The sequence below is a fragment of the Crinia signifera genome, chromosome 3 (genome assembly GCF_055691185.1).
Source record: "Crinia signifera chromosome 3, ASM5569118v1, whole genome shotgun sequence".
Classification (NCBI taxonomy): Eukaryota; Metazoa; Chordata; class Amphibia; order Anura; family Myobatrachidae; genus Crinia; species Crinia signifera.
The window spans coordinates 168208587-168235151 of record NC_139219.1 but is presented as its reverse complement, the minus strand read 5'-3'; the positions used below and the strand labels follow the sequence as shown (position 1 = coordinate 168235151).

Sequence of the window (26565 nt, the reverse complement as noted above, 5' to 3'; positions counted from 1 at the left end):
GATGCTCATTATACATATGCCACACAACGTGATGCCCATTATACATATGACGCACACTGTGATGCCCATTATACATATGACACACACCGTGATGCTCCATTAAACTTATGCCACACACATGATGCCCATTATACATATGCCCCACAGCGTGATGCTCCATTAAACATATATGTCACACACATGATGCCCATTATACATATGCCCCACACCTTGATGCTCCTTATTAATGAGCATCAAGGTGTGGGGCATATGTATAATGGGCATCATGTGTGTGGCATATGTTTAATGACTCATTAAACTTTAATGAGTCATTAAACATATGCCACACACATGATGCCCATTACACATCAGTAGGTACTATGCAGGCTGGAGTCAGACACAGTTTTAAAATGAAACATTGATTACCAGATGCAGGGAGATGATTTGGAGGAGCAGCGGCGTTGATGGCATGTCATGAGGCATGAGGGAAGGAGGGAGGAATAAAGCGCGATTTCTAGCACTGGGGATGGGAAGGCAAGTGCTGCTGTGTGCTGTTCCTCACTTGGCGGCAGGAGGTCACAGATAGTGACCTCCTGCCGCTCCGCCGTCGGGAAGCGCTTCATCGCTTGGCGGCAGGAGGTCACTATTTGACCTCCTGCTACAATACGTCGGGAACAGCAGCGGGACACGGGATACATCAGTCCCGGATTCAGTACTGAATCCCGACGCCGGAATCCCGACAAGGGGGGGGGGGCGTGGATCGCTGCACTCGCCACGCAGCGGGCAAGGTGCCTCGCTACGCTCGGCACACTAATTTATTCTCCCTCCAGGGGTGTCGTGGACACCCACGGACGGAGAATGTGTCGGGATTCTGAACGCCGGGATCCCGACCGCCGGGATTTTAACTGCATCCCGTCCCCGGAACCTCGCTACCCCGCAGGCTGTCTCCCGGACCTGACAGCGCCCAGTGCCAGTGACCCCCTAGCCTTCCCCCCCCCCAGTTACGGCCCTGCAGCGAGGTTCGCCACTAATGCGGTGAGCCTGCTGCATATAGCCCGAGCCTCGCCATTTCCACCTCACTTTTTAGAAGCTGAAAGGTGGAAACGGCGAGTGCAGGGGGTGTGTTGAATGGTGGGCTATGACGGCGAGGAATAGGCACTGCACGCCATCATAGCTCGCCTGTTTGGCATTGAATATACCCCTTGATTATGTTGACAAATCACCCCTGGTGGCCCAGAAATGACTTACCAGCTCACAACAGCTGCTGCAGAAGTCATGTGGCTACCACTTTTGGTTATATCTCTGAACATCGGGTTCCCATTTGACACTTGGCCTGAGCAATATTTCTACACATTGGTTAACCCATCCACTCACTCAAGAGCAGGAGGTTTGATGGCTGTCAATCAAACTCTGGGTGATCCTCAGTGGCAATGAATCCTGGTTCTACACTTACATTTGAAACGCACCAAGATTAACATTACAATGTTTTCCTAATAACATTACACCTCATAATTTTAACTCATGCAGGATAAATGAATGTGGCTGTCAGTTTGCTAGATGTATGTTAAACTTTAAAGTGTTGTATTAACCAAATAAATATAAATTGTGAACACTGCATCTGTTCACCTACGATGCAGGCAAAATGCATAGGACTACCTAGTGCTGGGATTAACCACAGGATACTTTGTGGAAAGAATCTCCCAATAACTTTTCTGTGTCCTAGGAATGTGGCACATATATTATTTCACAATTTTGAATAAGCAGAGTATATATATATATATATATATATATATCTATATCTATATATATATATCTATATATATATATATATATATATATATATATATAGATATATATATATATATATATTACCATGTATGGGCATTTTATTATGACATTTTAGAATCAAAGTTTATATATAGAATTACATCACTAAGTTTCATATTGTGAAGATCACTCTTTAATGAGCATCATGTGATACCCACTGGTCTACACCTTGTACGACAAGGATTCACCCCTACAGAAAGATAAGGCTCAAAACATACCTTCAGTTTGTGTCAGTACCAGGGGCGTAACAAGGTATTCGTAGGTCCCATAGCAAAATTTTGAAAGGGCCCCTATTTAGTAACTGATGGTGATAAATGTATGTAAGACATATTAATTAGACAGTAGAGATGGGCCCCCTTCAGCTCTGGGCCCATAGCAACTGCACCCCTGGCACCTATGGTAGTTACGCCCTTGGTCAGTACTGCCTTTGAAGAACAAGAGGGTGGTTTACAATAGGTGGAACAGCCATACTGCCGCCGTGAAACTAAACAAGAACCTACATTTCTTCTGTTTGCATACACACATGCACATGACACATGTCCCCTCTGCATAGCAATGTGCAACATTTCCCAGTTGCTTGATTTTTTGCTTTACTTTCAAACCTGAATCAGGTCCTAATGTACAGATGTGCACTACATATGTAGAGCAGACTCAATCTGACTTTCTGGTTGTGACAAGTCATCTATCTAAAGAACCATATATAAGCAGCACTGCACACTGAGGACGTCAGCATTTTCAATTCCTTCTCAAACTCGTTAGTTTAACAGGTGGTCACTGGAGAGCTATAATCTTCTACAACTACAAGATTGGTCCACGACAGGAGAATTTTGACTGACTGCAAGTTGCTTATGGGAAGGAAGCACCATTTGCAGAATTTCTGCATGGTAGCCAATGCTGGAAGATGCGGCTGATCCATTGCAGAAGACATTGTTGCTATGGGCCATAGCTGAGGTGGATTCCAGGCTGATGGTGGTCCATGTAGTGGAGTTCAGCTTCTTATCGGGATCCGTACTCAAGAGATTTGTGTATTAGACTTGGAATGCACTCAAAGCAGCTATGCTAGTGAATGATTAGAATGTGAAGCTTCCCCAAACCTTCACCAAAAAAAACACAAATACAAGAAAAGAAATCCAAACTTTCACTTAGCTAGCGCTGAATTTATTCATGGGTGATGGAAAATGTTTCCAGTGTTCCGTGGTAATCCAAAATACAAAGAAAAGACTATATAGTGAAGTACAGTTTAATAGGTACTTCTTTACTTTCACGGCGCCAGCATGGCGCCGCGCGTACTTCCGGGTTACGCTCGCCACTAATTAAGTTAAATAAACGGAGTTAACGCCATGCCAACATGGATAGTTCATACCTTCACTATCCATGTTGGCATGGAGTTGATTTTAATTAGCGTAGCGAGCCACCGAGCCCGCAGCGTGGGCGAGCGAAGCGAGCCCCGCAAGGGGACTCTGACGCGCGGCGCCATGCTGGCGCCGTGAAAGTAAAGAAGTACCGTTTAATACAACATTAAAATTACAGGCACAAATCCTAAAATATCCAGTTAAAATTCATCACATCCACAGCTTTGTGACATACCGGTTTCAGAAGAGGTTTGAGCGCATGAAACTTTGCATAGACTCTACTGGCAAATACTTATTAAATGTAATGTTCACTTTGCTTTTATATAGAATACTTTTTTCTGAATCCATAATCTTATTGCTCATCCCTCATATACAGAAATATAGCCATCTATGTATCTACACACATATTGGACCCAACGTGTATGGCAAGGGTATTCAACATGCAGCCCTCCTGCTGATATGAAACTACACATCTAAATCAAGCTCTGCCACAGTTTTGCAATTGCTACAGTATATGCTAAAATGATTGCAGAGCATGCTGGGATGTGTAATTCCACCTTTTTTTTTTTTACTATTTCTGCCAATTGTATTAACTCAATAAATGTGAGGCTATAGCATAATGAGGACCAACTGAATTAGACACATTATGTGAAAATGTAATTACATTTGACTGAAGAACTTTGTCACCATACAAAAGAGCTGACATTTGATGGAATAATCATTTTTCAAAGGGTAGCAAGACTTTCACGCGACCTCAATTGGTCGATATGGTCATGTGGTCGACCTACATTTGGAGGACCCTCAGACTGTGTGCAGTTTATCTATTCTCTATCCAGGTTGGTTTAGTTGAGGAAATATTTGAAGATAAATGGTGACAAAAGCAGCTATAGTTACCAGTTGCTATTTTAAGATTTCTACAGTAATTGGTCAAGGTTTCAGATTTCCTTGCATAGTCTCTCCTCCCAACCATCCCACACAACCAGTAGCTACCCAAAATGCCTACTAACAATGACTGCTTTATTATTAGCAGCTACTGCCTTGCAACAGCTACAGTACACACAATTTTCATGCAAACAGCTGTGCTTATTATTCTGTTATTGTACTTATCGAATGCTCCCCCCACCCTTCTTTCTAATTTTAAACTCATTTAGGCAGCTTAATTCTGCACCTTCGGTTTTAGGCCACTGTATGTAAATTTTGTCAGGTTTCCTCAATTCACAAATTTATTTAGATCAGAGGTTCTCAAACTGTGGGTCCTGACCTTCTCAGCATGGGGTCGTGACTCCATGTTGCTGACCATCAGGCTGATGAATGTTCTACTCGCAGTCAGTGATTCAAGGAGTCTTATAAATCGGTTTAATTGTCTGTTATTGTAGACTCCTCACATAATGGTGTGCCTCCACAATACTGCCATGTATGTGTTGTCTGCTGACTACACATGTGATGTGATGACCTTCTTCAACATGGTTGAAGGTCGACAGGTGTCTAGGTTGACATGGGACAAGGTTGACATGGGTTTTTTCACAGTTTTTTAAGCCGACATGTGCCAACAGGTGGTATTTCATGCCCTACCATCCACTAGGGCGGGGTGGGAGAATAAAATAGTGTGCCAAGCGCAGCGAGGCAACGTGCCCGAAGCATCGCAAGCGAAGCAAGGGGCTACGGTTGACTTCCAACTGTGTCCATGTCGACTGTGTCTCTCAGAAAATCTTTGGTTAATTTAATTAAATACAGCTTTCTCTATATAATAATGGAATCAATAATGGACTATTGATGACTAGCAAGGATTTTTCTTGATTCGTATTAAGAGAATCATAAATTTATTAGATTTACCACCCTTCAGGGAAAGTAGTTCTGCATTTGTATATATGTTATGACACAGTACGTATCGGGTTCATGGGAGTTTGATTATTATAGTGATTTGTATAGATTGTCAATTTTAGCAGATAGCCAAACAATCTTAGTAGCATGGATACATTTTCTATAAATATCTACTCTATGAAATTCATGAAAAAAAAATAAAGGTTGAGAGGGAAATAGTGGAAGTGGCATTATCAATATATAGATTATATAAATGATAAACTAAAAACTTGAGAGGCTAACCATTATAGAATTCAGTTGTAATGCATAGTTGAGCCCTTCTGATTAAAGACTGCGAATTTATAAGGTCCCAACTACTTCCTGGCATTAAAGCATTATGTATTTCTAGCCTCCCCTCTTTGCTGTTGTTGTATATTCTAAACCACGGGTGTCAAACACAAGGCCCGCCGGGCAAATCTGGCCCGATAGACCTCGTCATGTGGCCCGCGCAGCCGCTGCCAGCCTTCACCTTTTTGAGAGATATTTTTTTTGCACTGCCGGCGGCCATGTTCCTGTGGTCTTTTAAGATGTCTGCGGCCACAGGAACATGGCCGCCGGCCTCCACGGCTATGTGGAGGAGGGCCCGGCAGCCTGTTCCCTCTTATCGAGGCAGTGGCAGACGCTGGGTGGGGACGTCATGACGATGACGCCTCCCACCCACGCGTCTGCAGAGAGGAAGGAAGGCAGGACGAGTTGGGGGGCCGCGGCGCAGAGAGTGGAATTGAAAGTACTGGAGCCGCAGCAGTAAAGGAGCCTGAGGGATAAAATACAGTAAGTCACATAAAAAAACAATATATCTGGTGGTGGTGTCATGGCATTACTTTTATATTATACAGGGGGAGCAGCCTGTGGTGTCATTATTATTGTACAGGGGGTGCAGCCTGTGGTGTCATGGCATTATGCCATGACACCACAGGCTGCTCCCCCTGTATAATAATAATGCCATGACACCACAGGCTGCTCCCCCTGTACAATAATTTGTGTCATGGCATTACTAATGTTATATTATACAGCGGGAGCAGCCTGTGGTGTCATTGCATTATTATTATACAGCGGGAGCAGCCTGTGGTGTCATTGCATTATTATTATACAGCGGCCCTTTGAGGGTGACCAAACTGCTGATGCGGCCCCCAATGAATTTGAGTTTGACAGCCCTGTTCTAAACCCACCAATCTAAGCCCATCTATTTTGCAATCATGGACTTCCACAAAATTATGAGCTGTCCTATGATTTTATGGTTTAGACCAGGGGTCCTCAAACTATTTTGCTCTGGGACCCCATTAGACAATAAAAATATGACAGGACCCCAGCAAGTTACTGCATAAGTTCATCATGTCACATGTGTAGTCAGCACACAGCACATACATGGCAGCATTGTGGAGGAGTCCAACATAACTGACAACTCAACAGATTGTTCAGACTCCTTGAATCACTGACTGAGATTAGAAAAGTCATCAGCCTGATGATCAGCAATGTGTAGCCGCGACCCCATGCTGAGCAGGTTGGGACCCACAGTTTGAGAACTGCTGGTTTAGACTATACCTTCAATGTTACAGGAATTTACTCTATCGACTATATACATATCTCTAGTTGCAGAGACAGCTCAATAAATATATCACATTTAATAATCACAGTTAATAAAATTGTAGATTTTTTAAGACCTCAATTCTACTGTACATTTAATACCTTAAAAAACAGCAAGCCCTGGTGTTGGAGGAGTCCAGTTCACAGATGAGTACTTATTAGTCTTCTGTCTTTATGTGATATATTTTTATCTAAAATGATTTTTGTTTTTTTCTGGAATGATGTTCTTGAGCATTGTATATTGGTTTTATATAATTAGTAGCCATAACAGAACTATTATAATTTAGTTAGAAATAAAGAGTTACTGTATATTCATCCTGTTCCTCGCTTATAGTTTCTTCTTTCATTTAACTCCATTAATACTCATATTTCCTTGAATTATCTGTGCCTCGGTTCTCTTGAGCATAGTTCGATTGCTTATTTTTGCTATCTTTCTTTGTTCAGGACCAGAAAATGGTGGCACACATGCATACTTGCAACAATCTGACCCAAAAAAATAATAATAAAATGGTCCTCAAACTGGAATAGAAGTACATACATTGGCCACTAGGTGTCACAATTTAATCATAGACAAAAACTTTACAAGGAATTAATTTAGAATACTCCACTTCAAATGAAGAATTTATTAAATCAAAGCAATATGGTTTTTTTTCTTAACAATTACATAAGTTACATCGAATGTTTAAAGTCAGTTCTCACATGAATTTTCTTTACTTTAGAATACAGGCAAAATAGTACCGAACAACATGTACATTTAAAAAAGAAAAAAAAAACCTCAGCATTCAAATAAGGCAATCATAAAAAAATAAAACAAATATTTTTCATAGGTCAGATTTCCAAACCATGTGGACCAGTCATCTACACACAGTAGAGCAAGTCATATTTTGGGGTACTTATTTAGTAATACACAGTGATATCAGAGCTAAAATAGCTGCTTCACTACATATAGATGATTGATCCACTTCACATGGTTTGCCTCAGTGTATATACCAAACTTCAAGCAGTAGAATTTGTTAAGCTAGGCTTAATGAAATTAAAACATCACCAAATAAAATAAGTCCTACATTAGATACAGCTGCCCTTGGAATTTCAATTTCCCATCGCCTTCATTAACTTAAAATTCACAAAGTGCACAAATATTATACATTAAAAACAAAAGAAAAAAACTGGTTTTCTATTCTACAACTTGACAGCTGCCCAGTCTTAATACTTAGTGGCCTATTGAAACATATTTACAGTCTTCCTGTAAGAGAATGGTAAGTCAAAATGTAATATATCAAAGTTGGTAATTTTACTGTAAACTAAAAGTAGAAGAAGAAAAAAAAAAAGGTTTATTCTGGAGATGTAAATGAAAAGAGGTACAAAACACTAGAAATGACCATACTTTTTCAAAGAACAAGCACCACAATTGACATCAGCATTCCAGTTTGTAGTATGTATCTTTCACTCCCACTCCACCTCATCAAACTCGGAATCATCTTCAGAGTCGCTGTACTCCACAGCAATACGCCGGGACAGGATAGTGGCCACATCATTCTCAATCCGCTCATGCTTGGCTTCTTGCTCGCGTTGTTCTTCCACTTTACGAAGCTGAATGCCTAAAATAGTGGGAGGAGTATTATACAATTTAAAATAACCTATATATGATGTCTATATCAATTTCAAACAATGTTTTTCAGCATTTTAGTGCATAGTGATCTTATTTTTTTAATGGCACTTCAAAATGAGGTAATGCAAGTAAGAGGCAGAAATGAGCAGGTTAGACATTGCAAAGAGAACTGCAGATCTTATAAATAAATCACTATAAGAAACTGGGTATTACTACAGGAGGTAGATTTGACTGTGTGAGAATAAAGAAAGAAAAATCAGGGTCCATGAAATATCTGAAAAGTCTCACTGTCCATGTTCTGAGGGATTCAGGGGCTGTAAACATGGTAATGACAGTGCAGCACCTAATAATGATTTTTAAAGGCGCCAGTCCCCCACTTCCAGTGACCCCCTCTAGCCTGGACACATGTATGGCTCCCCGTACACCTGAGTTTATTGACCTCACAGGATGCACAACACTGCATCCTACCACTCTTAATTTTCTCTATTCTGTCCCTGTAGTGGTGACAGTCTATCCACCTAGGAGAAGGACTGCAGCAGAAACACAGGCAGTGTGGAATGGAACCTGAAGCCTGGATAGTGGCACCGGTGGTGCATTGATAAAAGTGACAGTGTGGAAGTGCTGTCACTCAGTATCAGCCAGTTATTAATTATAAAAAAAAAACACAATGTAATCGTAATATCAAAGGGCAGATGCTATTATGGCCCACTGTGCTCAGCAGATTTTAATTACATTACATAGTGAAAATTATTTATGTGTTTTTTTTGTAATACTAAAAAATACATTAAATATGCAATTTAATAAAAATAAAAGCGGGTGGTGGTGGGGGGACGACGTCAGTGTACTGGCCCTGCATACAGCACAACCTATATATGTTTTTTCCAATTATAGTACAGGTCGAGTATCCCGTATCCGAATATCCGTTATCCGAATTATTCCGAAATACGGACATTCCAGAAAGTGAAAAAAAAATTTTTTTTTGCTAAAAACTCACTGGGGACATTTGTAACAGCATCACTGGGGACATGATATGTAACTGGCACTATATATGTACAAGAAAATGGTTGCTTGGCATTCAAATTCAGTGCTGAGATAGTACACACATTTTGTTTCCCGTTTTTAAACCTTGTTTTTTGAACAATTAAAATATATTTGTGTGTATTTTATGTGGTCATAAAATATATTTGTGTGTATATTATGTGTTTATACAGCATAAATGCAAGATACTTCAAAATACATCATTGAAATATTAAAATATTCTAAAATACGGAATAATCCGTTATCCAAAATTCTCCTGGTCCCGAGCATTTTGGATAAGGGATACTCAACCTGTATTAAACAATTTTTCACAGCACAAAATAACTATGTACTTATGCTACAATTGTTTATCATCAGATCCTTTTGGTTATATTTACAAAGCACAGGGTTTTAAGACCTAGCGATTCTGATGTTGATTGAAATGTAAAAAGGCAATGATTTTACTAGAAAACGGCTAGTAAAATCATTGCCTTTTTTAATTTCCAACAACATTTCATTAGTTTTAATTGAAAATGGCATTTGGGGAAACAAATATTCTGACAATTGTCTACTGGAATAATTATCAGTTCTTGCACATACTTTCTTATATAAAATGTGTACTTCGGTTGGAGATTGGTTTCCTTTTTAGCTTTCAGCACAATCAACAAAAACCCCTCTGTTTAAATAATTTAAGACAATATAAATAATTCTAAAATGTATAATAATGGACTTATTACAAACTAATGTTTACCTTTTCGTATTGCTTCCAGTAGAACGCTTCTAGCATCACTGATAACCGGGAGATTTGATGGGTTTCTCTTAGGCTCCAGAGCAACTTGAGATGATGGGGATGGGGGTAGAAGAGGAGCATGAGAACCGGGCACAATGGAAGCAAGAGGATGCAGACCTGAAGGGGCATGTGCCACAGGGGAAGATGGTCGCATTCCAGGAGGAGGTAAAGGTGGTGGAGGTGGTGGTGGCGGAAGCCCCTGTGCTTCGGTTTGTGGAAGTGGGTGAACTGGCACAGTTTCACCTACTTGAGCAGTACGCGATACTGGTGGGGAAGGCTGTACAAGGGGAGGAGCTATGGGAGGTGCAGCTGGGTGGAGTACTCCAGGTGCTATCTGGAGTGGAGCTGGCGCTGGCGGCACAACAGTAGTCTGCAAGTTAGCTGTAGGTGGTGGGGGAGGTGGAGGAATAGGAGGAGGAGGAGTATATGATATGGATGATCGTAGTGAAGAAGCAGAAAGAGCAGATGGGAGGGGAGGAGGAGGTGGGGGGAGAGGTGGTGGTGGTGGAGGAGATGGGCTCACAAATACCGGTGTTCTACCCAAGGCTGGAGACTGGGGACGGTTTTCGGACAAACCTGGTGTGGCACTAGAAAAGTGAAAAAAAAAAAAAAAATGGGACATATTAAAACAAGTACAGACATGAATATAAACAGAAAAATCTAGCACATATTAAAAAACAGCATTTAAAAGGACCATCACACACAGCCTTTAATGTAAATTGATTTGGGCTGTCACGTAACTTTAAAAGATTATTGGAAGCAAGCACTCTGCCCTTTTTTCTGTAAACTTTTTTTTCGAGCCAGAGTGTAACTGGTGTTCCTAATCAATGGAGAAGTGATGCAATTACCATTAGATCATAAATAATGATATTTATGGTAATAGAAATGTATTCCTAGAGGTCAGTCATTTTTACAAAGAGTCTGTGCCTGGAAAACCAAAACTGCAATCTATCACACTGACAACAGGAAACCCCTGCAGAACGTATTCTTTAGATGGCATAATACTAAGAATGTGATTCAAACGTTCAGTACCTGACAACAGGCAAAGCTTTTCCATGTCCAGCTGCTTGCATTGGTGGAGGTGGTGGCGGTTCATGAGGTCTCACCAACACTCTATCTTCAACCCTGTTCAGGAGATCATTCATCTGACTATAAGGTAGTGCTGCAAGTGAGAAGGGCCCATCTGTATTCTCGCCATAAGCTTGGGGCCTAGGGAAATAAGTTAAGTCAAGTAATTAGTAACAGCGTTAAAGCAGTTTATGCACTATGTAACACATTGCAATTTTATTGGTATATTCTAAAATATCCATATTTACATAATTTTTTGAAGGCTACGGATGTGGATTAAACAAGTGGTCAGTGCAAAAACCATGGGGGCATGGAACTTTAGACCCTTTCCAAAAGTCTCAGGGTTGCCCTGGGGAACAAAAATTCAGCTTGCCCCAAAAAGAGAGAGCTTCAGCAACGAGAGGTGAAAGCCGCCCATAAGGGTGAAGCCAAAACCCCCACAAATGTCAACATACACAAACATGAAAAACATAAAAAAGTGTGATTAAGTGCAAAAAAGTGCAGACACCAGTGTCAAAATAAATAAAAGCCCCAGCCGAGAAAAAACAAACAAATTGTCCTTGTCCTAGCCAAAAGGCCAGGGTAAAGGAAAAAACGTTAACCCTGAAAAAGGTTAGTTTCACAGTGCAAAGTGACATACTAGTGAGGAGGTGATGACCAATGATTATTTTCAGGCACTCCTGGTACAGGCGGCACATAGCACCTCGGGCTTCAGGCTACTGGCATTCAGTCAGAGAACCAATCAGTTCTCCATCGAAGGCTCAGCTCACGAACAGGTAGCACAACAGGAGGTTCTCTTTTCTCTGTCAGGGGTCCTGACTTCCCCTGGAATAAGACTACTACTCCCAGTGATTCCTAGTTCTACTCCAGTGATTCCCAACCCTTGTCCTCAAGTACCCCCAACAGTACACGTTTTCCAGGTCACCCAGCAGGTGCACAGATAATTCAGGCATATTTTAAACGATCCACAGGTGGAGCTAATTATTTAGCCTGTGATTCTGTGTGGAGACCTGGAAAACATGCACTGTTGGGGGTACTTGAGGACCAGGGTTGAGAAACACTGTTCTACACCATGGCCCCTGACCAAGCCCTCCGGAGAGAACAGATACTACACCAGCATTCTCTATAGACTGATACAAACACTTGATTTTAGTCAAAAGGTCAAGAAGTGATTTTGATCTAATGAAACAGGGCAGTGTGACAGCATGGGCATGAATGGCTTCCAATGGTACCCAGATGGCAGATCGACAATGTATTGTTTGACCTAATGGATGTCGTCCATCTGGTGTCTAGAAATTGTGTCAGTGTCCAAATGTGAATGTGTGTGTGTGTGTGATAATATACACAAACACGCAGTTGTTATGTTTACCTATATCCAGGGACACAAACAAGAGCTGGCCCGACTCTGATAGCACTTTGCTAATGTTCTCCCTTGCAAGGCTGGCAGCAAGGAAAGCCATAGGGCATGTTCTTAAAATGTGACCAGCAGCTGCCTTTACTGGTATTCATGACACCTAGTGCTCAAGGGCAGTGGTCATAGACCAGGGTAAAAAGGTGCTCTGCTACAGTACTGACTTCATTATGTAAAAGTGCATAGAACTAGCAAAAAAAATTTCAACATACAACTGGTGAGTAACATTAAAGCTATAAATACTAAACAGTTGTGGTGAAAACATGTATGAGAAACAAATGCATATTAACCTAGTTTCAAAGTGTGAGGCGGGTCCATTAGCCATTTCCATATGATTATGTAGCTCTAAATCATCTTCAGCCAGTTCCTGCCCGAGAGCTAACTTTTGCCATTCACGTCGCCGATCATGTGGAGCACGTGGCACTTTTTCTGGCTCATGTGGGCGATCAATATTCTTTTGCTGGAAAGAATGGAACACAGTAATCAAGTCACAAATATAGCAAATTACAGCAGATCACAGAAGAATATTCTGTAACTGTAAAACTAAAAAACAGAGAGATCCATTTATCCAATTCAAAAGCTACAGTATGTCCATAGCAACAAGCAAGAGATTCCTCTCTTGCTTGTTGCTATGGACATACACCTTCAATGCCTCTTAATAGCAGGCATACTGTATGTGGGGTGTAGATTTTTAGATAGACAAAGGTCTAGATGGTCATCATCAAAAGGTCAACATGGTCAAAAGGTCGACTTATAAAAGGTAAATACATTAAAATTATTTTTTTTCCCCATTTTTTAATGTCAATGTCGCCATGGACCCCCAATTACTGTAACGCTTTGCTTGGCATGCTTCGGCCCGGTGCCTCTCTCAGCAAATGTTACCATTCTAAACTGTAGTCTAAGTGGATGATAACGTTTGGAAAAAATTGTGTAAAATTCATGTCGACCCTTTCATGTGTCCACCTTTTGACCATGTCAACCTATTGCACGTGTAACTTTTGACCCTATCCACTTTTTCCATGTCTATCTAGACACTGTAGATCTATCACCCGGAACCACTGCATGTGTGCCCTAACTTATGGACTGTGTTTTTACTCCAGCAGCAACACCACCTGGTTAACCTGGTTCATGCCCTACTCTTAAATACTTTGTTGTTATAAGCCCAATTAAAATAATTCTATTTAATGAATGCTTAAATTTGATCCATGTTAAGTATTGGTAAAAACAAAGCGGTGTGTGTAAATGGCATATGTGAATATTGTTGCAATACCATAAGCAAAAACAGAAAAGGGAAAAGAAAGTACATGTTTAAAGGCTATTTTTGTGCACCTGTGCAGCGTCACCGGTTTTCTGGAATTACAGGATTCCAAACATGTGCCGTGTGGGCCCTTATGCCATTTCATCCTATAATATAGTTTTGGGGTTTCCTATCATCACCATACAGCAAAGTAGAAAACAATGAATGCCAATAATAATAGCGGTAGCTCAGACTTCTACACCAATGGATTCACAAGTAACATCCCACTATGCATTTATTTCATGCTAATTTGTTCCATGTATTCCACATAGATTGTTTGGAATGATATCTAGGTAGGGTTTACGGATTCATTATCAGGGGTCTTAAAAGATCAGTTACACAAATGTTTCCATACAACTTAATGGTATGAGACACAGGTTGCTACTGGGAGATTAACCAATTATTTTACCTGCACATACGTTTCGTTGCTGGCATACTGAAGAAGACAGGGGCACTCTGGAGGCTTTGTGAAACATTAATATATATTAACCAGCATCATTGCAAACATGACTCTGATGTTTGGTCCCAAAACGTTGGACATCAGAGTCATGTTTGCTATAATGCTTGTTAATATATATTAATGTTTCACAAAGCCTCCAAACATGACTCTGATGTCCGACGTTTCGGGAGCAAACATCAGAGTCATGTTTGCAATGATGCTGGTCAATATATATTAATGTTTCACAAAGCCTCCAGAGTGCCCCTGTCTTCTTCAGTATTTTGATTACCTAAACGGTCCGGCACTCCTGCTTTGTTTACAGCTACTCCTGTGCCCTCAATGGAGAGATGAATATGGGCGAAGAATAAAGCGGCACTAGGAGACTGGTATAAAAATTCTATTGTGGCATAAAATACAGTGTCCGACGTTTCGGGGACAACGGGCCCCCTTTATCAAGGTGTGCGAACAATGTTGTATGTCTTCCTCCTGACGGGGTTCTCAGTCCCCGAAACGCTGAGGTAATAAAACATGACCGACCTATTGCATTCTTATGCATGCTTTATTGGATATGGTTTGATCTATGTACCACAATTATCGTGACAGACCAGATGTATTTTTTTTATTTTCCATTTTTCCTTAAACTGCACTTTTGGACATTTTACAATCCCTGTACTGTTATTTTTGTTCTGTCTTGTATAAAAATATGGTTTAAAAAATATGTAGTTTCAGCATATGTGCAAATATAGAATTCCAACTATAAACCCTATCAACTGGTGCGAATTTCTGCACCAGTTTAAATGCAAATCCATCCATCCATGTGTTTCGCAGTAAAACCCAACAAAAATCTGTAAAAGCAGGCACAGCACACCAGGAAAGGCATATGCTTTGCACTTTTCAATTTCTGGGGCTTGTAAATTAACTTTATGCAGATAAAAGCCAGCCAGCTTAATTCCATCAGTGCTTATTACTGCCTTCCTATGCCTAAAAGTGCAAGCTTAGCAGCATAATTATGATATTAACGCTCTAGAGCAGTTTCCGAAATCCATTCCATGTGTCACCATAGCCTTGGATGTTTTCCATATTGTAGGTTTACTAGCAGGGTCGGACTAATTAAAAAGTGGTCTAGATCTGACCAATACAGAATGTTTTGAGATTATCATGTAAAAAAGTTGAAGATAAAATACATCTACAACATTTATATGTGCATGTGGGTAACAGATTTGAGATATGCAGGTGCTTGTGTACACTTGTACTTGTGACCTATTAGCAGTGAATGGTAAACCTGCAGGTGTGAATGCACGCAGCATAGCATTGCCGCAGTTGGTGTGTATGCAACACAGCAACAATGCATGAGGACACAGCTCTACAACAAAAATAAAAAATCTAGAGGGCAAGCTTCACTAAAATATAATTTTATTGTGTAACGTGTCACCGATACAGAGGTGGCCTCATACATGATACAGTCACGCCAAACAGTTCCTCTTGGCACACCAGGGTCCTACGAGTCTCTGCTAGTGCTAGGCTTCCTATTTGTTGTTGTTAAAAATATGTCTTAAGGTCCCCATACACGCTGCATTAGTAGCGTGCAATGCGACACGTTATCGGATGGATCGCATTGCAACGTATGCGTTTTGTGTGCAATGCGATGCGATCCGCGGGCAGTAAAAAAAAGTATGTGCAGCACATACTTTTTGTACTGTGTGATGCCCGCAGGAGTGCACATCGCGTCGCATCGCAGCATGTATGGGGACCTTCAGTCATACTTAGTCTCCTGGTGCATCCTAGTCACATCTTGTCGCCAGTTAGACATTTTACATAAAAAGATTCTCCCAATGCTAGCAGACATATCCCGCTGTGTGGTGTATTGAGACTAAATGTATGAGGACACATCTGTACTATTACTTGTTTATGAGGAATTAGCTGAGGGTTTTAAAATATTAACCAGATTTCACATATACAACACAAGTTACTAAAGATGTTAAAGTGTGTACCACAAAACACAGTACACAACAGCGGTACCATATCACTTCTAAAAGTAAACAAAAATGTACCCTTGAATAAAGCGGTGGGAAGTACTGTAAGCGGGGCAGCCGAGAGGGGGGGGTACTAATTACCCGGGCCCAGGCTTCCTGGAGGGGCCCTGGTCCGACCCCTCCCTTCCCCCTCCGGGGGTAGCAACATCAGCACACACTTCTACAGCATGTGCTGTGCTGATAGCAGGCTCAGCATGAGCATCTCACTGACAGAGGGTGAGCTCATGCTGAGCTTACTGTCAGCACAGCACATGCTGTAGGTGTGTGCTGTTTTCACCCCTCTGTAAACATTTTGGGGCGTGGCCTAAGTACGGAGGTGATCACACCCCCACACTTAGGCCACGCCCCCACATTTTTACCGGGGCCCGGCATTCCTCTCGGCTGCCCTGACTGTAAGCATCAAACCCCAGTAATAGGTATTTCATGCTGCAAGGTCATACCTTCTGCTTTCGCTTTTCTTTCCGTTTATCCTCCGTGTCCTGTAACATCTTCTCTTTCCATAAGTCAAAGAAGTAGGATGGATTAGTGTAAAACTTTAAGCCTTCTTTACCATCATCTCTGTCATAACAAAATAAAATGTTAAGATAAAATCAGAGGCTCTCATCCATGGTAATGTACAACTGAAGTAAGTAAAAATCTAAAGTTAACATTTCAAACAGTAATTGACTATATGAAAATAAAACAACATTTTTTGAAAATGGGGTCTGTAACTTGTGGGTCCAGACCCAAGACGTATAGGGGTGTGTTGTCTTTCCTAATATGCCAATCAAAGTAATACAAAGGTCTTCAGATTGTAGTGCTTGTAATTTTTATTTCTAACAGATCTACAACAATGCAATTTCACCATCATTACCTCATTTTGTATACAAATCTAAAAACAAAATGTATACAATAATGCCACATTTCATACTAGTGGAACTGCAAGTGAATCTGTGATATAAATGAAGGAGAGTTCCTTGGATAGCAGTTTATAATTGATCAGAATGTTTTAAGTATTATTTTAATTGGTATGCTAACGTAATGGGCATAATGGTGTGACATCTTTTGCACAGCTTGTGCTGAAAGCAGTAGCTGGTCTCTATGTTCCAAGACAAACAATCTAGTATAGCAAGGAGAGTAACACAGATACAGTGTATTCAGTTACTGCAAAATTAATTACCATTATACAGGACCAGTTCAGACACAAATTACACATTACAGTGGGAAATAAACTTTTATGTCAAAAGCTGCTATAAAGGGTATGGATCATTGGATAGACAGCAATTAGGTCTACAAGCATTAGGTCGGCCACTGAAGGTCGACATGCATGAAGGTCGACATGGTCAGTAGGTTGATGCAACCATTAGGTCAACATGGGGAAGGTCAAAAGGTAGTCATGGTTTTTTTTGTTTTGTTTTTTTGTCATGAATGTCGATAGTCGACATGGACACTAAAAAGCGCACCATGTCCCCTCGCAGGGCTTTATGCGCTTGCCATGCTTCGGGCGCGGTGTCTCGCTTCGCTCGGCACACTATTTTATTCTCCCTCTACACCAGTGGTTCCCAACCCTGGTCCTCAAGTACCCCCAAAGGTGCATGTTTTGCAGGTCTCCACACAGAATCACAAGTGCTATAATTAGCTCCACCTGTGATCTTTTCAAATGTGCCTGAATAATGAGTGCACCTGTCAGCCTAAGACTTGTGTCATCCTAATGACCCTGTCGTCCTTCAGTGGTCAACCTAGTGACCGTATCCCACTGCAAATACCTGCAATAAAGGATATTATGGTGGGGTAAGCTGTATTTCTCCATAGTGCAGCCTTCTTTCATTATGTTATGTTTCCACTGACAACCACACTGTTTCTGCAACCACAACATTTATCTCATTTGCTTCTATGGAGATGAACACTTTCGGGCTGGTCTAACCGAACAATTACTCCATCTCTGGATTCTCCAACATAGCCTTCTCATTTTCACTAAACAGCTAATTTGTCCTATGGCTACTATATACTGCTCTGCTTTTTCTACAACAAAACCCTAATTGTACCGATAAACCATACAGCACCAGGCATCACAGAACTATGGCACTCCAAACACACCCACAACCTGCAGAAGTGCTTCCACAATGTTGAGACATGGAAGCAAATTATGCACCAATTGAAATGGAACCTTTCATTTTACAACACTGTCCTTTAGCTTCTTTATTGTCATGCCAATGTTCGAATCTCCATCATCTGTGTCCTTTAAATCCCTTCTTTGCCATCTACAAGGCTACCGCCATGCCTCTCTTACAGGCTGTAACTTTTTGCACCTACAGTACGTTAAAAGTCAAAACTGCCACCATTTTACATGGCCTTTACTGATGCCAAACTTCAAACACATCTCCCGCCTTCTCCTACACCAGGGGTAGCCAACTCCAGTCCTCGAGAGCTACCAACAGTGCACGTTTTCCAGGCCACCCGGCAGGTGCGCAGCTGCACTCATTACTGACTGACACATCTTAAAAGATCCACAGATGGAGCTAAATATTTCACTTGTGATTCTGTGAGGAGACATGGAAAACATTAACTGTTGGTAGCTCTCGAGGACTGGAGTTGGCTACCCCTGACCTACACTCTCCAATACATCCTTAGCTCATCTTCTCCAGTAACCAAGGCATTTGGACTAATTTCACAATACTACTTAAACCATATGCCTTACAACTTCTTGTCCCACTCCCGCCACTACATGCTCACCTCTTTACCCAATCTACTCTTTCCATAATCTCTGATACACAGATTCTCACTTCACCAATGCTGAGAAAATATTCACAACCCCCTTCTCTCTCAAATATTAGTCTTTTGCTTCTCGCACTATACAAATCTACTTTATCAAAGTGATAAAGCATTGTCATCTATAAATCATAGTAGTTGGGTACAGTTTAGGCTAGTGCAAATCTACCAACTACAATGCAAAGCATTCATCGAATTCTACATAATCAGATTTATTTTCTTTTTATTGATATTTTAGAATAATATGCTCAAAGTCATACTATTCAAGTATATATATTCAACTTAAAAATACATGTGCCACCAGTAGAAACCTGCAGTACTACATTTCTGTTCCCTGTTGCATTCCTCTGGGTTAGAATGCCTGCAAGCATTTGGTTCCCCGATATCTCCAGCTGGACTTCTAACAAAGCAGTCCTCATCATGTGTAAAATACTTCCATCGGAAAATTAAAAACTATGACCACCTGGTTTATTCACTACCCTAGCTGGAACCGGTTATATTCATATTATTTTACCAAAGTATCCCAACAACAGACAAACTGCAAACTTACATTGCCACCTGGCCACAGGTATATGGTAACTAATGTAAACACATAAATACCTGTAGGGTGTTAGTATGTTAAGAGGCGGTGGATGTTCACACAAATCATAGGTTTCATGAAGAGGAATTGGCAAAGTTTTGCGGTCAAACAATTGCTGATCTTGAATAGTGGAACTTCTGAAAGCTTTCCTCATTGTGATGTCCTGTAATGAAACTGAAGAATAAAAAGCAGTTATAGTTATGGAACAGAGATGTTCTGCATTACCCGAATATAAAAAAAAAAAAACAATTAAAACAAAAAAAGGTAATGGGCATCAGATGCACCAAGGTTCAAAAAGTGATACAATGGACAGTGATAAATAACCAATCAGATCCTAACTGTCATGTTACAGGCTGGGTTTAAAAAAAAAAAAAAGACCGGATCGGATTGGTTGGTTGTTTATTACTCTGTGAAGCTAGGTGCATCTGTCCCTTTGAAAATGCAGTTTTTGAAGGTTTGTCCGCAGCTCCCATATGCACCAAGCCCGGAATGTACCACATTGGGCAATGCGATTTTCAATTCAGCACTGCACATAGAACCCCATGGGCAGCACTGCCAATAGAAGCCTATAGGCTTCTATCGCAGTGTTCTGTGGTGGGTGTTCCAACCGGATCCCTCCCAGCATCTCCGGCGGCGTGGGCGTACCTCAACTCCTATCAATGACTTGACATAGTCGACTTGACTGCAAAGTCCTATCATCGCAATGGACGGCTCTTGCGGTAAGAGACGTCCATTGTAATGATAGGACTTTGAAGTCGAGTCAGTGATAGGACTTCATAGAAGGTTTCGGAGTCGAGTGACGACCACACCGCCGGGGAAGCTGGGAGGAATCCAATTTCTCAAAGCAAAAAAATAAATTACATAGTTGACTTAAGATATAATTTTCATTCTTATTTTATTACTCAATAATATATAATCAAAGAAACTTAGGAAATAGCTGTACTGTATAGATTTCCCATAGTACCACACTGTACCACATGCCATGCTATTTACTTTGCTTCACGTGCAAGATGCTTCCTGGGTCAAAATAAAGTTTGACAAAAGCAGAGGAGGTTTGGCACTAATGTTCATTAGCAGTACCATTTAGTACCAAGGAAAACATGGAAACATTCTCAGTTATAAAACCTTATACATCCTTTGCTTTCTTTGTCTATGCATTGAAAGTTTTCAGTATAATAGTGCTGGCTACAAATTTTGGCTCTAGCTTCCAGCTGAGAGTAGGATACGGACATTTAACGGACAGATGATACATTAGTAAAGAAACACAACTCAAAGGCCTAATGTATTTGACTGAATTACTCCCTTCATTGAAAAAGGACAGGCCACATTTGAATGTATTTCTTCCGTTGTAAATGTGAATGAACCAAGTCCTTTGAATAGCTCAGAACCCCCTTTAAGTGAATCATTTAACTGGTTTGTTGAATAAAGCACTGAAAGTGAGAAGCTACTGACTGTTGAGGAAGCCAGATAATTCATGAATATTCAGCACCACCTGACCTAAATTAACATCATACAGTATAGCAATTATTGAGAATTATATTCTTTAATAACTGTAAAAAAAAACACTACAGGATATGATTTCACATATTTGAGAGTCTTGAATAAGCGTATAGAAAATCATGATTTAATTTTGGTATCATGGCTGTAATGATATGAAAATGAAATGTTTTTCTGTATGAAGAGAATATTAAATTTTTATACCTTCCAAACAAAAGTGGCCTATATTTAGTATTAAACAAAATCAGAGCACATTGTGAGTTTAGGAAAACACAGCTTTCCAGGCAGCATAACATGGTTTAAAGTGGCGTAACCTTAAAGTTTGCTACCCCCTGCCTAAATACTTTATGGTGCCCCCCTCCCTTCTCTATCTGTCCCATCAGATTCAGGCTTCCTTTTACCTTTTGTTGACGCAGCCAGCACTACCCATTGAAAGGGTGGATGGGCTGGTGGCAGACTATGGAGGGAGGGATAGGCAGGGGGCAGACTAGAAGGGAGGGATTGCCGGGCAGCAGTCTACAGAGGAAGGGAGGATGGACGAGGGGCACACTACAGAGGGAGGGAGGGTGGGCGGCACACTATGGGGGTAGGATGGGTGGGCGTCACGCTACGGAGGGAGGGAGGAGGTCCTTCTATTCGGCGCCGGTGGCTGTCAGTGCCTGTTCCCGAGAGGCGCAGCACTGCTTGCCCAGTGTGGCAGCAGCAGTGGCTCAATTATTCTCTGTGCCCAGGCAGACCCTGCTGGTTCTGGCTCCTCCAAGCCACAGTGGGGTCTGCCTCAGCGGTCAGCAAAAATACATAACACTTCATGGGCATAGTGGTCTCCCTATCACCTGAGAACACAGGGTTAGAAACAAGAAAAAAGTAATTTGTTAGGTCATCTGAGTGTGGAAAGACTGTCAGTGGTTTTAGCACTATCCTGGGATGGGAACTTGGATACAATACAAAATGGCTATTTGGAACATTGGGGGAGATGTATTAAAATGCAGTTTTCATTTTTAAAATAATGGATCCCGCTTCTCCTGCATAACATAATTAATAATGCATTTCTGCACTTAACGCTAGTTCATACATCTGCCCCATTTTCACTACAGTACTGTATGATAATTGTATTTGAAGTACAAGATAGGAAACCATTTATAGTGGGAGTTTGACAACAGTCTACAGCAGGGGTGTCCAAACTTTTCGCAATGAGGGCCAGTTTTGGTGAGGTAAAATTCAGCCTGACATTCTTTGAATCATTAATCACACCAGAATGGTCCCCCACTCTGCCCCCATTAACTTCATGTCCCCCAGCCTGCCCCTTCACTGTATATTCCCTAGACTGCCACCCCTTCTCTGCATTTCCTCCAGCCTGCCCCCATTCACTGTATGTCCCACACTCTGCCCCCTCCACTGTATATTCCCCTGCCTGACCATCTTTCTCTGTATGTCCCCCAGCCTGCTCCTCCTTCACTGTATGTTCCCCACTCTGCACCCATTCACTGTCCCCCAGCCTGTCCCCCCTTCTCTGAATGTCCATCACTGCCTCCATTCACTGTATGTCCCAAAGCCTGACACTCCATTCATTGTATGTCACAAAGCCTGATCCTCCTTCACTGTATGTCCCCCAATCTGCCCCCATTCACTATGTCCCACAGCTTCTCTTTATCTCCATCACTGCCTCCATTTACTGTATGTCCCCCAACCTGACCCTCCTTCACTGTATGTCCCCCACTCTGCCCCCATTGACTGTATGTCCCCTTGCCTGCCCCCTCCCTTCTATATATGTTTTCCAGCCCCTTGTGTGAGCCAGAGGACGGAGAGGCAAAGCAAGAACTGCAAGGACAGGAGATGCTTGGGCCCCCGCTGCCACCCTCCTCCTCTCTGCATGTTACGGGAGCAAGCTTCCCCCTTGCTGCACCCCCTCCGCGCACATTGCTGTCACTGTGATTGCGGAGGAGGGTGATATACAATTGCAGCTGCAGGGGTTGGATGCATCCTCACCCGAAAGACGGCAAACACATCTCACTGTGGCAGGCGGTACCTCCTCCCTCCTGTAGACAGCAAGGTAAAGGCACGCTCGCCTGGACCCCACCTTTAGTGCAGTGTGTCCCGCATCTGATGCTCCACCCGCTTCTGGCTGGAGGCCAATTGAAATGACAGAACGGGACGCAATTTGCCCCCGGGCCGGACTTTGGACATGCCTGGTCTACAGCAATCAAAATGTGGATTGCTTTTAACAGAATGATAATCTGGACAGATAATTTTTTATGTTCTATTTGGAAGTACTAGCAACATAATTTGTAATAAACCAGAAAATAATATATTCTGCTTCTTTTTATCCTTACAGCAGGTAAATACGTCCTTAACTGTATTGCAAATGTACACTGTGCAAATTCACAAATAGCAATCTCCCACAGAACAACAATCATGCTTGAGTCATCATACAACAGAGGTGAGCGCTGAATCCTCCAATAAAATCAAACCTTCAAAGGGTTGGGCTCCCTTAGATCTTAGTAACTCCAAAGACATGAGTAAGTACGATCAAGCACTGATGAACACCTCCCCCAGCATAAACCATATTTATTCAACTCATTTTGGCAGGGATATTTTCACCTGTTCCTTCATGTCACTATATTCATTGTATGTAATTTAAGGCATATTTCCCTCACTGTCTAGCAGAGTGTAGTGTGTCTGGACTTCAAATGTGTGTGTATGTAATATATCTTTTATTTCATGAAATTAGACCAAATTTGTTTTGTACACAGCTACATGAAATGCATCTAGAGACCATACGAACTGGATGCACGTTGTATGCGTGTGTGTATGTATATAACGTATGTAGAGTGAGAGAACACAGACTGACACTCTTGAGTCTCACTCTCTAAAATGTATATATTTCTCCTTCTCGTTTTATCTCTATCTATATCTACAGTGTATATATATATATATATATATATATATATATATATATATATATATATATATATATATATATATCTGAACAAAGTACAGGCGGCACTCGGAGGTCTTTGGCAAAAAAGTGTATTTGGAAAAATAAAGCTGACGTTTCGGAGCAGCGCTCCTTCTTCAAAAGCTGGTAGGTCTCACCTACCAGCTTTTGAAGAAGGAGCGCTGCTCCGAAACGTCAGCTTTATTTTTCCAAATACACTTTTTTGCCAAAGACCTCCGAGTGCCGCCTGTACTTTGTTCAGATATCTATATTGTGTGAAGGCACCGGGGCAGCTGTCACGTTGTGGAGAGTGCCAGGCCGCAACCCCACCAACTATATATATATATATATATATATATATATATATATATATATATATATATATATATATATATATATATATATATATATATATATATATATATATATAGTAAAAAAATATATACGTTGTCATAATACTATGCACACATTCTATGCAAGGAGACATGCTTAGCAAACAGTCACTGCTGAGGGACTTTAACTCCATCAATATAGACATACTGTATATACACATATACATACATACATACATACATACATACATCTAGCCTCAATAAGCTATGAGATGCCTGGAATTAGTTAGTTGCCATGTCCCATACAACTCATACTCACAACTTAATGAAACTATGATGCACAAGGAGAATGTGTGTATTAAGTTAATATGAAACACTTGTATATTGTGTGTGATAGCCTGTGTACAGTGCAGAACATGTATTGTAAATAAGCTGCTACATTATAGCAGTTCCTATACAGATTCAGAGACTCAGTCACACAAAGATATACATGGCGCATATTAAATCAATCAGCAATGTATCCTTGTGTGTCCTTATGTGCAACTAAAATGCAATTTCAGCAAAAAAGATGCATGATGCTGGAAGATTGGCAAGAGGCTGTTTGGCGTGACAGCAGCAATGATGTACGAAGACACATCTGTCTGTGTGTGTGTGTGTGTGTGTGTGTGTGTGTAATTGTGAATAGCTCAGCATATTTGAAAACATAATGCAGCCCATACACTTGTGAGATATAGGGTACAATCATGCGGTTTCAATAAACCACAGCGACAACTTGCATGGATCGCACGCCAATCGCATGTGTCCCCTGATGCTATACCCGGGCACATTGGTCGAATCTCAAAATATTATGTGCTGCACATATTTATTGCACCGAATGTGGTTTTTAAACACATGCGATGTATCATAATGGGATGTGCGAACTGTCATTTCTATATCCCCAGATAGACCAGCCCTCATTCCATCACCTGATTTCAGGTCGCAAGGGACATGCATTTTATTGCATGATTGTATGCAAATCAAATGCAAAAAAAGAACTTGAGATGCAATTGATCTCATTTGGGAGCTTCAATGGAAATCGCAGGGCGATATTGCATACCATCGCACAAGTGTACGTGCACCATAAGTAAAGAACATTTTTCATTGATTTATAACAGGATACTGGGAATTCACAGTTCAACGAAAGTCTGTTTGGGGAGCATATATTGTGTGTTTGATCACTGCATATGGTCTGGGACAGAGCACATACACATGTAGGCAATGCAGACTTGAACGCATTTCAGTACTACTGTACATCAACTTACGACTGAAAATGCTTAACAGGGCTGACCTTCATAAACAATATTCAACAAGCTATGCATGGTTGAACAGAAGTTTAAAAATGCCAATTGTGAGAACTGGAGTGGGGATCGGAGTATAATTTTCTATACAGGGGAATAAACTGTACACTTTTAGTTCCATCCATGCGATATAGGATCAATTATCCGTAACTTGCATCAGCCCTAAAGTGGCCACTTTATTAGGTACACATTTCTTGTACTAGAGACAAAAGTGCAGCATGAGTTAAACAAAAAACATTTCTTAAAGTTTTTGATTAGTGTCGACATGGCAGCATCACATTCATCACTGAGATAGAGCTCACAGGAGTACACAGAACACTTTGTTTGTGGAACCAGCCTGAGATAAGGCATTATATCCTTCTGAAAATAGCCATTATAAGATGCACATGGTCGACAACAAAATATGATTTACCATTCTCTGGTCCATGGGTTTCTGTTGTCTTAATGAAATATTGACTCCACTACCTGCATTCAAGATTTGTCAAACCATGAAATATTTTTTCAATCTTTGTGTCCAATATTTCTTGTGGACAATTTCAGGCGTGCAAGCCTTTGCCTTTAAGATTTAAAAGCAATGCTCTTTATACACTAAAGCTGAGGAGTGCAATTAGTCCACTTATCACCCGAGTGGGATGTATCGAGATGAAATATCTTGTAAAAAGTGAGCAAATCCCATGTGTGTTCGACATCCGATCCGATATACGTCCCCATGCTCATTACATTGAATGAGAAGATTGGACCTGATGCCCATAATAAATTGGATAAATCGAATAAGGCATCTGTGCACATCACAGCTGCTTTTTAACAGCTGCGATATATTGCATCCGATTTCCCTTGAACTCCACCCTGCAGCTCCCCGGGAGACCTTCC

General features: G+C 41.1%; 1 protein-coding gene across 1 annotated transcript in view; it reads right to left on the bottom strand.

Annotated features, from left to right (window-relative positions):
- Window positions 1-7191: 7191 nt before the first annotated feature.
- Window positions 7192-26565, bottom strand: part of WASF1 (WASP family member 1) — an 83449-nt gene continuing 64075 nt past the window's right edge. The window contains exons 4-9 of the mRNA XM_083176908.1: window positions 19615-19768; window positions 16707-16824; window positions 12788-12957; window positions 11051-11227; window positions 9980-10605; window positions 7192-8200 (exon numbers count right to left, since the gene is read on the bottom strand). Coding sequence (XP_083033034.1) covers window positions 8046-8200; window positions 9980-10605; window positions 11051-11227; window positions 12788-12957; window positions 16707-16824; window positions 19615-19768 — 1400 coding nt within the window. The 3' untranslated portion in view covers window positions 7192-8045. The remainder of the gene's footprint in view (window positions 8201-9979; window positions 10606-11050; window positions 11228-12787; window positions 12958-16706; window positions 16825-19614; window positions 19769-26565) is intronic.